This window comes from Antechinus flavipes, chromosome 1, assembly GCF_016432865.1.
Source record: "Antechinus flavipes isolate AdamAnt ecotype Samford, QLD, Australia chromosome 1, AdamAnt_v2, whole genome shotgun sequence".
NCBI classification, from domain to species: Eukaryota; Metazoa; Chordata; class Mammalia; order Dasyuromorphia; family Dasyuridae; genus Antechinus; species Antechinus flavipes.
Window position 1 is genome coordinate 483,520,017 of NC_067398.1, and position 15,097 is coordinate 483,535,113.

Consider the following 15,097-nt stretch of genomic DNA (forward strand, 5'->3'; position numbering starts at 1 on the left):
ACTTTATAACTTTTATTCTTCCAGATGAGTCCTTTACATAAATGAAGAGAGATATTTCAAGAGGGTATTCCCTTTTCTAGATTAACTAATTGTCTACCCCAACCCTCTCAGTCTAATTCTTTCAAGAGAGTTAAATGGCAAGGACTCAAGAGTCTGACATTCTGATGGTCCTCCACCAGGTATTCTTCAGCTTATCAATGTCCTTCCTAAATATGGTTCCCATATCTAGGCACAATACCATGGATATGCTTTGTCTACTATGGCAGCGTGTAGCACACTTTCTTATTTCTAGAAGTTATGTCTTTTGTAATATAGCCCCAAGATCACGGCAGTTTTTTTTTTTTTTTTTTTTTGGTTGCGACATCACAGTACTGATTTTTTGTAGTCCTCTAAAACCTCCTGGACTTTTGAAACTGTTGTTGCCCAATTATTCTGCTTCCATTTTATGTTTAAGGTTTATGTTTTGAACCCAAGTATAAGATTTTACATTCATTTTATTGAATTTCATCTTACTAGGTTCAGTGCTACTCTAGCTTGTCAAGATCTTTTTGGATCTTTGCTGTTATTCAGTTGTTAGTTATTCCTCCCAGTTTTATGCCATCTGTAAATCTACCATTTTTACCTTTATCCAAACCATTGATAAAAATGTTAAGTACAAAGAGTAACAGGACACAGATTTCTGTGGCTCTCCATAGGAGAACACTATTAAATTGACACTCATTAATTGGATGACTACTTTTTGAACTTGTTTATTAAACCAATTCTAAATCTACCCAATTTATGATTGTCTAGCCCTGTGATGTCAAACTCAGAATACAGACTCAATTGCCTGTGGGTTACATATTGACTTAAAAAAAAAAACCACAAGTTAACACTATGTTTATATTTCTATTTACTTTATTTAAAATTTCCTTAGACTTTAATCTGGTTCTTGGTAGAAGATCACGAGTTTAATACCCCTGGTCTAGTCTATATCTCTCCATCTTTTTTGTAATAAAAATGTTATCTTACTAAATGATTTGCTAAAATCTATATAAACAATATTTGCAGTGTGCTCCAGATTTAACAAATTAATAACCCTGTCAAAAATTGAAATAAGGTTAGCTTGGTAGGATCTGTCTTTAATGAAGCAATACCAAAAAGGATGAAAACAGGAGACAGAATTCATGTATGGGAAAGAGCAAATAGGCCAGTTTGACTAGAAGGCAAAATGAATGACAGAAAGAAATGTGCAATTAGCCTGGAAAGATAAAATCAACCCAGATTGTGAAAAGTTTTATGTTGCAGCACGCAGGAGTATGTCTTATTTCCTAGAGACAAAAAGAAGCCATTGCCCTTTTTGGTCAAATTGTAATGACAGAAAGGACACCATTGAGAATATCGATATCATAGGTATATGGAGGATGACCTGGAGATGGAAGAGACCAGGAGTAGAGATATATTTAGAGAGTATTTCAAGAGATAATAAGGGTGGGAACTGAGGTTATGGTATGACTGTAGATGAAGATCTACTACAGAGGTAGAATTACGAAGACCAGGCAATTAATTAGAATTATAAGGAAGAAGGAAGACCTACTTGGAAAACTTTAAAAAATGGTGTGTTTTCAACAAATATAAGGAGAGTAGAGTGAAACACAGGAAAACACAATGAGGTAGGTAGACTTTAGCAAGCAAAGTACTTAGGTAGATAATTGGTGAAACGTACCTGAGTGTTACACTCTGTGCAATTCTGGTATACTGCTTTCATTTTCTTCATTATATCAGTTGCAGGAACTCCTTCTGAAGGAAGATAAGCCCGGCAATAAGGGCATGTCCACTTGCTGTTCCTTAAGCTTGTAGAAATACAGGAACGGCAGAATCTATCCCCCAAAACCAAAACATCACTTTTTTCAAAAGGTTTGGCAGTTTCCACAATTTACAGCATTCTTTAATTCCCCCCCCAAATACTCAGACTCCCAAATTAAAAGCTTCACACAGTATTTTAGAATCCCACATAGAAAATTTCCCCCTTTAAGAGCTCAGTTTTGAGGATATCATCTAGACTCCACTGTAAGTACAATTTGACTGTAAAGTGAAGACAAACTAGGGGCAGCTAGGTGGCATAATGGATAGAGTACTAGCCTTCAAGTCAGGAGGAGATGAGTTCAAATCTGATCACAAAATACTTAGTACCTCCTAGCGGTATGACCCTGGGCAAGTCACTTAACCCCAATTGCCTGGGGGTTGGGGGGGAGGGAGGGAGGGAGAGAGAGAGAGAGAGAGAGAATGAGAATGAATAGACTAGAATAAAAAAAGAAAGTCAAAATGGACAACTTTAATACCAAAGCTTTTTCATTGTAGCTTAACTTTTCCCTCTCTTTTCTTCATCTTAACATATTAGGTAGGTAGATAGATGTTTCCTTGCTCTGAGTTCTTATTTTGGGTATGAGAAAATACAACCTCCTAATACCAACAACACTACAATAAATAAATAAATAAAATTTCCCAATTAGAATACGCTTCCTGAGAGCAGGATCTATTTTTTGTTTGTATTTGTATTCCCAATGCTTAATAAATACTTATTGGCAGACTGATTGAAATATATAATACCAATCAAGGAATAAAATAGAAAATCTTATATCACTAAACATTGACTATAACAGGAAGAAAATAAAATTAGATCTACCTATGAATGACAGTTGACATTTACATAGCCATTTTAAAGGCAGGTTTGTAAAGAATTTTAGGTATAGATATTGATAGCTATGACTATATGACATACATATATAATTTACAGTATATATAGGTGACTAGGTATTATCTATATATTTCTCTCATTTCTGTCTCTTAGACTCTAGATCATTTCATCTTTCTTTAAGATTTCAACTTTAAGGTTCAACAAGATGCTGAGTCTTCTAAATTATTTGGTATCTATTTTGTAAATACCTCCTCTCTCCTCACAAGACTGTAACCACCTAGAGAACAGGAATTATTTCACTTTTTCCTGTTTTATATTTATGTCCAGACTGCTTAGCATAGTCCCAGGAACACAACAAACATTTAATAAATGTTTGTCAATTGACTGGAAATGTCCCGCGTATTAGGAGTTTGCAGTATTATCTGTAGCAGTCCTATAGACGAAAAACTGCAATGTTAAAATACAATTTGGAAGATAACATTTAAGAATAGTTGCCTACCAAATGTCACTATCCCATTTCTTCCTGAACCATTAGTCTCAAAGGTTGAAAGAGAACTTTCTGTAATCAGTATCATAATAATTAACATCATAATTCTACATGGAGAAAGGGGGGGAGGATGCACAGTCATGTGCTTCAGAAAATGAGGAAAGAGACTTTCCTTAGATGAGTAAACAGTCCAATTTAGGGAATTAAGAAGGCAATTTTTCCCCCATCTTCTGTTTTTTTGAACAAATTTTAATTATATCTTATGGTTTTGTGATGCCTACAAATGCAAAGAAAATTTTGATTTTTTTCTTCTTAAGTACCACTCCACATCTTCCAGATTAGCTAAGATGACAGGAAAAAAAATGATAAAATGTTGGAGGAGATGTAAGAAAACTGGGACACTAATGTATTGATTGGTAGAGTTATGAAATGATCCAACCATTTTGAAGAACAATTTGAAACTATGCCCAAAGGACATTCACTGCTATATCACCCCCCCCCAAAAAAGAGGGAAAGGACCCACAAATACAAAAATGTATATAATAGTTCTTTTTGTAGTGGCAAGGAAGTGGAAATTGAGTGGATGTCCCTCAGTTGGGGAATGGCTGAGTAAGTTATGATATAGACTTACATGAACTGATATTGAGTGAAGAGAGCAGAACTAAGAGAACATTGTAAATAGTAACACTGTGTGATGATCAACTTTGATAGACATAGTCTTAGCAATTTAGTCATCTAAGATAATTCTAATATATTTGAGATGGAAAATGCTATCAGCCTCCAGAAAGAACTGTGGAAACTGAATGCATATTAATGAATACTATTTTCACCTTTTTGTTTGTTTGCTTTTTTCTTTCTTGTGTTTTTTCCCTTTTGTTTGGATTTTTCTTTCACAACAGGACAAATATGGATATGTTTTGAATAATTGTTTTGAATTGCTTGTCTTGGGGAGGGGGGACAAAGAAGAGAGAAAAAATTTGGAAACTTCACAAAATTAATGTTGAAATATCTTTACAAGTAATTGTGATGTGGGTTGTCGTCCCTTTAAGAAACTAGTCCTTTCAGATTGATTTATTCCTTTCTGATTCCCAACCTCTCCTAACTGATGCATTATCAATTCAGGAAGCTAGGATCTTTGATTCACAAATCCTTGTCAAAAGCATCCCTTGAATTCCAAGAGATCTGGGTTCTCCCAGCCCCCATTGGATCTGAGCCAACTTGGGCTGTCCCAGCCCCCATTCTAATGATCTGCTCAGATTTCCCAACCCCCACAAAGCAATTTCTAGCCCTCAATGAAAGCCAGTTTGGGACTCCACCCACAGGCCCCTTTAGCTAAATCTCTTATCATAAAAGAGTCAAGTTGGAGTCCTAGAGGTTACAAATATGGCAGCCTCACGCCTGGCATGCCAAGGAGCCTCTGTCCACTGTAACCCTGTTTCCGTCGCCCTCCTCTCTTTATCCTCACATATTTCCTCAGCTTTAACCTTATTTCCAAACCCAATAATAAACCTCTTTTATCAATCTACGTTTTCGGGTCTGTAAATTCCTTTACAGGGGATTCTTGTGCTGCTACTAGACCTCATTTAACTCTGTATCCTTGTGCCAAATCCAAAGGGGGGAACTCTTATTTGACTCCCTGTACCCTGAACCTGCCACTAGACCTCAATTAAACCAATTTCATTTAGATACCCCAAATCTAGACCTCATCAATTGGAAACATAAAAATACTATTAAAATAATCTTTTGTTTATAACTTATTTAAGGACCTGTCTAAAAAGAGTTTTGAGACCAGATTACTATTGATATTGTCATACTTCTAGCTGAATTAAAAATGAGGTTATTCTCAACTCTTATTGCCAAAGCTAGCATTTCTAATAAAATATTAAATAGTAACGGTGATAGTGGGCAACCTTGTTTCACTCCTGATCTTACTGGGAATGGTTGCAGTTTGTCCCCGTTACATATGATGCTGCTACTGATTATTTTAAGGAAAAGTCCATTTATTCCTATACTCTCAAGAGTTTTTAATAGGAATGGATGTTGGATTTTATCAAATGTTTTTTCTGCATCTATTGAGATGATCATTATTAATGATCAAATTAATAATTTGATTATTAATATGGCCAATTATACTGATAGTTTTCCTAATATTGAACCAGCCCTACATTCCTGTTATAACTCCTACTTGATCATGGTGTATTATCCTGGGAATGATTTTCTGTAGTCTTTTTCCTAATATCTTATTTAAGATTTTAGCATCAATATTCAGTAGGAGATTGGTCTATAATTTTCTTCCTCTGTTTTCAACCTACCCGGTTTAGGTATCAGTATCATGTCTGTCATAAAAGGAATTTGGTAGGACTCCTTCATTCCCTATTTTTTCAAATAGTTTATAAAGCATTGGGGCTAATTGTTCTTTGAATGTTTGGTAGAATTCACATGTAAATCCATCTGGCCCGGGGATTTTTTTTTTTAGGGAGTTGATTAATAGCTTGTTCTATTTCTTTTTCTGAAATGGGATTACTTAAGCAATTTACTCCTCCTCTGATAATCTGGGACGCCTATATTTTTGGAGGTAGTCATCCATTTTGCTTAGGTCATCAAATTTATTGGCATAAAGTTGGGCATAGTAACCCCTTATTATTTCTTTAATTTCCTCTTCATCGGTGGAAAGTTCTTCTTTTTCATTTTTAAGACTAATAATTTGATTTCCCTCTCTCCTTTTTCTAATCAGATTTACAAAGGTTTATCAATTTTATTGGTTAAAAATGAGGTTATTAATGTTTCTGCATTTAAAAAAGCTTAAAAAGAAAAAATAGGAAAGGGGAGAAAAATCAGCAAATTAGATCAATACATGGAAGATAAATTTGAAAATATCCGTAAGGTTTCCACCTTTGTTCAGGGATTGGGAGACTGAATCTGCTGCTCATCTCTCTTTGGGGATAAGTGTGTTCTAGTGAAAATTTAATTGGGATAAAGTCCTACATTTGGGTTAAAAAAAAATTCATTTCAGAAAAAATGAGATGGAAGTTAAGGTAGGTAAAAATTCACATAAAAAAGACTTGAATGCCCATCAATTGGGGAATGGTTGAACAAATTGTGGTATATGAAAGTAATGGAAAAATTATTCTACAAAAAATGATGAATAAGCTTTTAGAAAAGCCTGGAAAGATTTGCACCAACTGACACTGAGCAAAACAGAGTCTGAAATACATTGTATACAATAATAGCAAAAATGTGCAATAGTCAACTATGAGAGACTTAGTTCTTTTCTCAATGGTTCAGTGTTCCAAAGCAACCCAATAGATTTTGGACAGAAAATGCCTTCTGCATCTAGAAAAAAAGAACTACAGAGATTGAATGTAAATCAACACATATTATGTTCACTTCTTTGTTCCGTTTTTTTCTTCCCTCTCCCATGATTTTTGCCTTCTGTTCTGATCTTTCTCTCCCAACATGATTCATAAAGTAATGTGTATTAATTAAAAAAAAAAAAAAAACTTAAAATGAGAGGTGAGATTTTAGTGGATTGAGCAATAAGAATCAACAGTGAATGAAATAAATTAAAAAGCCCAGGGGGTGTTTAGCCTTAGAAAGAGAAGCTTAAATTCTTGATATAGTGGTAATGGTTGGTGCCAGGACAGTAGAATTAGGAATAAATGGAAACTGCAACAGGATAGGAATAAAAAATCCTTCAACAATTAGAACTCTCCCAAAGTAATTAGTGCAGCTTTAGTTAGTAATGTGTTTACTGTCACTAAGGGTGTACAAGCAATAGCTAGATAACAATAGATTGGGTGGAACATTTCTATAGGGCTTCTGGTTCAAATACAAGCCATTAACACAGCTTCTAACTCTGTACTCCCAGAATTGTTTTTTCTTAAAGTCTTGAATGGGACTGATTGGATGAAATTTTCTCAGTTTGAGACTTAGTCACATGGTCCCTATTCCCAGGCCTTGAAGCTAGGATGCAGGACGTCACAGTAAGTTAGCAAAGTTACATGACTTGGAGGAAGCAGAGAACACTGATGACAATTGATCAAGAATGGTTCCATCCTTTTAGTTTGTCCAATGAAAAGGCTTGGGTCTTTTCCTGTTTAACTGGGTGTTCTACTTCCTCCTGATCAAGTCAAACACATGTAGAGAGCTGGGATAGCTCTCAAGTGTGTGTTTGGGCCTCTCTTTGCAGGCTCTAAATAAATTCTTTCTCTTTGTACCTGAAGATGTCTGATTAGTTAATTTGGGAAAGGAGGTCTTATACAGCCTTAAAGCCTTTTTGATTCAATTTTTTTTCCCATTATAGCTTTTTATTGACAAAACATATGCATGGGTAATTTTTCAGCATTGACCCTTGCAAACATTTTTGTTCTAACTTTTTCCCTCCTTCCCTCCACCTCTTCCCCTAGATGGCAGGCAATCCCATACATGTTAAAGTATATGTTAGGGTTACAATATATGTATACATATCTATATAGTTATCTTGCTGCACAAGAAAAATTTGATTCGATTTCTAAAAAGTTTTTCACTCTATGAGACAGAACTTACCTGTCTTTTCTCTGAACTCTTTGAAACCTGGTATTCTAAAATTTAGGCTATTTCTAATTTTCCTCTTTATTAATAACCCCATGACAGCACATTCATGTTCTCACAATTTTCATTTTATCAGCGATCTCCTTTTTATTGAGCATAATCAGGTCCATAATTGCTATTCTCTACATTTCCTTTGGAAGGACAAGTCAAAAATATTTCAGATGTTTTATTTTTAGCCAAAGGAGACTAGGAAGTGCTGGGGATTACCTCGTGAGTCAACAAGCAAAATACTCCATTCTGAGGATTAAATGAGTAACTAGCAAGAAGTGTAAAAGTCAGAAATCTGCAATGTACTACATCAGGGGTCTAGGCAGGAAAATTTCTCAGTTGGGAATCCAAAGCCTACTGAGGTGCACATAGAGCCAAAGAGGAAGGATTGGACCAGGAGCAAATTTCTTCAGATGAAGAATGAATCTGAGCAGGATAATAGCTAGGTACTGGTCACCATTCCTCCTCTCAAACAACTAGAGACAATAAAGCTACAAATTAGGACAGGCCTTATCACAAAGAGGTACAGCTTAAATGCCATCTTTGGGGTCCACCAATAGTAATTTATCAACCATTTCCTCTTTGCAACCCTAAATGAGTACCAATTTAGAAATGATTTGGAGGCAAAGTCTCTTTTGCAATTCTGTACTTTCAGTTTTAAGTTAAATTTAATCCAAGAAACTACCTAGTTTATGAAGACCGACTAAATCAGACACACAGGCTATGTTTGCTTTTTGCCCCTTTTCTTCTGGGTTTTTTTCTTTCATGGTTTTTCCCTTTTGTTCCAATTTTTCTCTCCCAACCTGGCAGCATAAGCATTGGGTCATTCGGTGAAAAAAAATTTAAATGTGAAAGGAAAACGAAACAAGTTTGCCAAAAGGAGGGATATGGCCATTTTATTCACAACCAGAACAATGAGCACAGATTTGTCAAAACAAAGAATGGGAAAGCTGAGGGAAGGAAAATTATGCTAGTAATAGTGGGCAGTTTTATGACTTTTTCCAATTGCTAGGCTTTTCCCCAATTCAAACAGAACAAAGAAAAAAACTGAACAAAAGAGATCAACATTTTGCAAAAGAATGAACAAGACCTTAGCAATTTGAAAATACCTTTCAACAGAAGCAGCACCAACAAGGAGAAATGTTGCCAAAGATGAGCTTTACATAATCCAAACATTCAAAAATCAAGGATAATAATAGGCCATTAGATAATATCTATAGAAGTTTCAAGTTACTCAATCTAAAAAAAGTAACCTTGAAACCTATATGGCCCACTTACATATAAATACAGTTTAAAGCATTAAAAAAACCCCCACAAAAATCCAATCATTTTTTAAAATGTTATCTTTTATTCCCAAGAACATAAGCATGAGTAAGACCTGTGGCTGCTAGGTGGTAGAATAAGAGTAAGTGTATTTGTAATCAGCAGTTCAAATCTGGCCTCACACATTTATTAGCTCTGTGACGATGGGCAGTCAGTCAGCCTCAGTTTTCTCATCTCCAATAAGGGGATAATAATAGCAACTGTTTCAGGGATTGTTGTAAAGACAAAGGTACTTATATTTATAAATCTTAAAGGGTCACATAAATGCTAATTATAATTACAACTAAAGGTTTAGATATTATCTCATGTAAATCACTTGAGATAACCTCAAGATAATTCTCTAGGATTTCTAAATGTTTCATCCTTATAGACGCCCAAAAAAAATCCTCTTCACAAACAGAATACTGCTATCTGTAAATACTTTATCATACTTCAATTATGGTTGAAGATGTCATTTCATTATAAGCATACTTTCAATACACTATACAACTTTCAATCATCCCAAGCTGAAAGCATTACATTTCCAGTATACATCTCTCAGGAATAGATGTTCATGAGACAACATACAAAGATGAAAATTCTTACTAGATGCAGCAAAGCTAAACCCTAGGAATTTGAAGGGTCTTTTTTTTTTAAGTTGGGGGAGAAGGGAGAGAAGAGGGAGCAGACATCTCAAATACATCAATGTTTACAAATTAAATACTCTGGAACATGCTTTTTAAGAAGTAATTTAATTCTACTTGCTGTTTTAACTTTGCTTAGCTATTACCAGCTCAACAATTGGCCAAATTGATCTAATTTGGCCAATCTAATCTAATCTCAGATTTGCTATCTTCACACTCCCCCTCCCCCCCCAAACACACACCCACTGTTTCCTGAGTTTGAAATGCTCTCCCTTTCTGCTTCTTCCCAAAGTTTTCGATTCTCTGTGGACAGTCTAAAGACCAATTTAAAGACTAACTCCATTACCAAGGCTTCTTTGATCATCAGGTAGTTAGCAAACACCTTTCTCTAGCCTTGCTTCTAATAACAAAGTAAATTTCAAAACGATAATTAATGTTTTTTGTTTTTTTAAACTTATACAATCATAATTGAATGGGTGGCAGTGGCAAAAAAGAAAAAACCTATTGGGGCTCGACATAAATTAAGACTTTCTAACCATTGGAGCTATCCCAAAATGGAACTGAGCATTTTCTTACTAGGTTGTAGAGCATTCTCGTTTAGGCTTGGGTTGGACTAGAATACAGCATCTCCCTCTCAACCCCTCCCCGTTCCTATCCAATCTGCAGACCTTTAAGTGGCAAGACTATTTGCCCTTTCCCTCCTTCTTATCCCCTCAATTTCCCACCTCTCCCCCTCCCCACTAAACACATGGAAAGCATATTTTTCCTAACAAACTCTTGTCACAAAGTATGCCATTAATGTTTTCTGATTGATTGTGATAGTGGAGTGTTTTTTTTTCTTGGGGGTTGGGGGGAAGAGGGAATCAAGTAATTTACTTTGTACACTTGCTAAGTTATATGTATCTAAGCAGAAGTAGAGAATCTAAAGTCATAAAGTCCAGTCCATTCACTTTACAGATAAAATGATTTGTCCCATCCGTTCGATTTCCATTAAAAAAGCCTAAAATGCCGAGGAATTCTAAACAATTGCATTTCTGGCCCAGGCAGCTAGGTGGTGCAGCTGATAAAACCACAGTGGAATCGGGAAGATCTGAGTTCAAATGTGACTTCGGAAGCCTGTTTAATTAAGGTGTGACCCTTGGCAGTCTTGGAGTAACTGCCATCAGTCTGTTTCCTCTTCAGCAAATATATAGGGGGGATAATAATAGCACCTACAACCCAGGATTGTAATGAGGATAAAGGGGGTATTTGTAAAGCTCTTCATTAACCTTAAAACACTATATATATTTACCAAATCACATATTACGGATTAGCAATCACGTAGAACAATGGACTCATGTAAACTCAGTTTCAATTAAGTATTCAATAAATAGTATTTAAAAAGAAACCATTTAACCCATTATTTCTCATTGAGCACTTTTTTGTCTTTAATGATAAAAATTAACCTTCAAATCCCTGGTCAGCTTCATTTAAAAAAAAAAAAAGACTTAATTCTCAGCAGGAGGTCTTTTGTTTAAACCACTAAACCCTAGTCAAACTTCTGCCTAACTTTAACAAAGTAGCAGCGAATATACTCGGGAGTTACAACTACGGTAACTCTACCTTCAGCGGGAGAAGGGGTGGGAGGGAAGAGGAAGGGGGAGCTGGGGTTTGCCGGTCAGTTGTTTTCGCCAGAGAAGGAAGAGCCGTGGGCGTTTCAGGACACGTGCGCAGCCCCAAACAAAACGCAGCCCGTCTGGGTGTCCGAGGCTGAAGGAAGCACAGCGCCTGCCCGACTCTGTTTACTTAGAGAACTGCGCTTGGCCGCAACCTACCACTTCCTAGTAGCGGGGTCTATTTGGGCTTAGCCATCGCGAGTAACAGTTGCCCTTCTCGATTCAGAAGAATCCATGTGAACCGAGAACCAAGTCTGGACCCGAAGCCGAGCTGTCTACCTACTGAGAGCATCCTAACTAGCCCCGGAGTACCGTCTAGCGGGAGCGGACTGGCCTCTGACTTATTAATCTCCAACAGAGGACCCAGGGGCTCAGATTTGACTTAGTCGCAAAAGTAGCCGACTTGTCTCTCTCCCTTTCCCCCAACCCTTGTGCCACCTTCAGACAAGGCATCTTCCCGCAGCCGAGACCCGACGGGTCCAGGTTTTACAATGCCATACCTCCAGCAGAAACTCCTACTTGCTGAACGCTGCTTTACTAAAGTTAAACCTCTTACTGCTCTTCACTGACCCAGAAAAGCCCCTTTTACTTCTTCCATGTAAACTTTTCCCTGGCCTGGCGGGTACCAGCAACAGGAGTCTCACACCCCCGGCCGCTCACCCTCACTTACACGTGGCCGCAGCGGGTCCGTATGGGCTGATGTAGCACTTCGAGGCAGACAGAACAATCAAAGGAGGTGACAGGCAGCTCCACTTCGCTTCTCGCAGGCAGGGCTGACGGGGTGGATCTGGTAGCCGGGGCTGCTCGGCCACTGTCACTGCTCAGCGCTGAACCCATTGCCTCCCTTCTCTCTAGGCCAGACAGCTGCTGCTAAGCTGGGTGCCTTTAGGTTCAATTGTTTTGTTGTCCTGCGGTTAAGGAAGGAAGTCCCAACCCAGCTGGGATCGCCGCCTCCCTGCCCCCACAGCCTGCTCTCTGGAGCCAACCCCCGCCCTTTTCTAACCTTCCAAGTAGAGAGTTTGCCAGTAACTCCACCAGTGAGAAATTATCTTCTTCCCCCAGCTACCCCCAGTTATTGGGAGGAGGCGCCGGCAGCAAGTACTGCAGTGTCCTCCCCTCTTGGGAGGCTTGAAACCTGAAACCCAAACTGCACAAAGGAATACCAGCTGCTTACGGTTAGATCTTCCTCAAACTGAGAGAAAGCTGGGATGTAAACCTTTTTTAACCTTCAGGTTTCTGCTTAAGGTGGCTCTGTTCACTACATCAAGAACCTCATTCAAGTAAAGTTCAAGTTGTTTGCATTTCTCAGGAATATACAGTCCTTAACCAATATGGGAAATTAAGGGGTCAGGAGGCAAACAGTTGCATGGCGATGTACTACTCCTGAAACTGGGGTTCAAAACCGTGAGACATTAAGGATTTAGTCTAGATAAGATCTTAAAAGATAGACTGCAACTAAGATATCATAAGGACATATACAAAAAAGTTTTTTAAAACAATATTTATCTTACTAGTGTGCTATTTTTCCAATTACATGTAAAGATGATTTTCAACTTTCATTTTTGTAAGATTTAGAGTTCCACTCAACTCCACCTTCCCCACTCTAGCAAGCAATTTGATAAATGTACAATGAATTGTACATTCATTTTTAATGTATTTCCATACGAGTCATGTTGCGGAAAAACAATCAGAATAAATGGGGGTAAAATCATGGAGAAAAAAAAAAGAGAAAAAAGTGAAAATAATTTTGCTTTTATCCGAATCCAGTCTCCATAGTTCCCTTTCTGAATGGGGATGACATTTTCCATCCAAAATTTAAGGAGTGCTGTACTAGGTAATGAGGAAGATGGACAAGTTTATTTTTTTATTAAAGCTTTACAAAACGTATGCCTGGGTAATTTTTCAACATTGACCCTTGCAAAACTTTCTGTTCCAAATTTTTCCCTCCTCCCCACTTCCTCCCCTAGATGGCTGGTAGGATGGACAAATTTAAATAAGACCACGATTATGTACTCAAAAGAATTTAGTCTAATTGAGAAGGAATAAGACAAACAGTTCATTCTTAAAGAGTTTGAAGGAACTTTAAAGAATTATCAGATTGATCTTCTATCTAAACAAGAATCCCCTCTATAAAATATCCATCAAATGGACAGCCAGCTGTCCTCAAAGGTCTTCAAAGAAGACCTCTAAATAAGAGAGAATCCACTACTTCCTCAGTCTTCCACTTTTGAATCCAATTGTTGGGGTATTTTTTTTCTTATATTGGGTCTAATTCAAATGAAATAATATTTGTAAAAGGCTTAGCAGTGTCCAGCACATAAGTGTTATAAAAGCTAGCTAGCTTCTAACTGATTCTATCAGTTATCCTTAGTCCTCTCGTTTTCCATCCTCAATTCTTTCAAATGATTTTCTTTTGACAAGATCTTGTAACCTTTCTCTTCTATATGTTGATTCTGTATATATGAGTGTGTACCTACATTTATAAATATGTATATATATATATATACATACATACATATATATATGTTCAAATCTGGCCTCAAATACTAGCCATGTGATCCTGAGCAAGGCATTTTAACTTTGCCTCAGTTTCCTCCTCTGTAAAATGAGTTGGAGAAGGAAATGGTAAACGACTCCAGAAAGAGTGGTTTTTGCCAAGAAAACCTCAAGATGTTGAGGTCTAGATTTGGGGTACCCAAATGAAATTAGGGTTTAGTTGAGGTCTATTGTTAGGTTTGGGTACAGGGAGTCTTGCAAAGCTCCCCTGCAACCTTCCTTGGATTCGGCAAAAGGATACGGTGGTAAATGGGGCCTAGTAGCTGCGCCAGTTCCCAATAAAAGCATTTATTGGCCGGAGAGCTAGATTGATAAAAGAGGTTCATTATTGGGTAAGCAAGGTTAAAGTATAGGCAAAGGTTAAAGTATAGGAGAAGGTAGAGATAAGGAGGGGACCAGACAGAGGGTCCTCACATGGCTAGCATATTTGGAATCTCTGCAAAGAGGGGGTCCCAGTGTCTCCCTTTTATAATGGGAGATTTAACTTGAGGGGCTTTTGGGAGATTTAACTCGAGGGGCTTTTGGGTGTAGCTCCAAAGTTGGCTCAGATCTTCTATTGGAATTCAAAGGGACCAGGATTTGTGAGTTAAAGGGTAATTTATATTGTTAACTAGGAGAGGGTGGGAATCTAGAAAGGAATCTTTCCCACATCAAAGTGGATCTCAGAAACTGGAGTGAAAACAATAAAAACAACAACAACACACACATTTAGGCTTAGGCGTCACAGTGCTGAAGACTCTAAGTCATGAAGATTTGAGTTCAAATTCAGCCTCAGACACTATTGTGTTCCCTGGACAAGCCACTTAATCTCTGTGCTTCAGTCTCCTTAACTGCAAAATGGTATTAATGAAAGTACTTGCTTATGTTTAGAATTGCACCTATTTAAAACCTATATTGGATTGCTTGCTATCTTGGGGAAGGGGGAGCAAGGAAGAGAGGGCGAAAAATTTGGAACACAAGGTTTTGCAAAAGTGAATGTTGAAAACCATATATACTTGGAAAAATAAAATATTATTAAAAAATGATAGTATATACTTCCCAGGGTTGTTTGTGAGGATCAACATGTGATGTTTATAAAACACTTAGCACAATGGCTTTTACATAGATAGCATTATATAAATGTTTCTTCTATTCTTATCATCACCACCAGCATCATCAATATTATTTAATATTACTTGACTACATTAGGAAAAGGAGT

General features: G+C 37.2%; 1 protein-coding gene across 1 annotated transcript in view; it reads right to left on the minus strand.

The window, feature by feature from the left end:
• Positions 1–12,340, minus strand: part of RNF125 (ring finger protein 125) — a 31,707-nt gene extending 19,367 nt beyond the window's left edge. The window contains exons 1-2 of the mRNA XM_051970285.1: positions 12,014–12,340; positions 1,706–1,859 (exon numbers count right to left, since the gene is read on the minus strand). Of these exons, the coding sequence (XP_051826245.1) occupies positions 1,706–1,859; positions 12,014–12,180 (321 nt within the window). The 5' untranslated portion in view covers positions 12,181–12,340. The remainder of the gene's footprint in view (positions 1–1,705; positions 1,860–12,013) is intronic.
• Between the last annotated feature and the right edge of the window lie 2,757 nt (positions 12,341–15,097).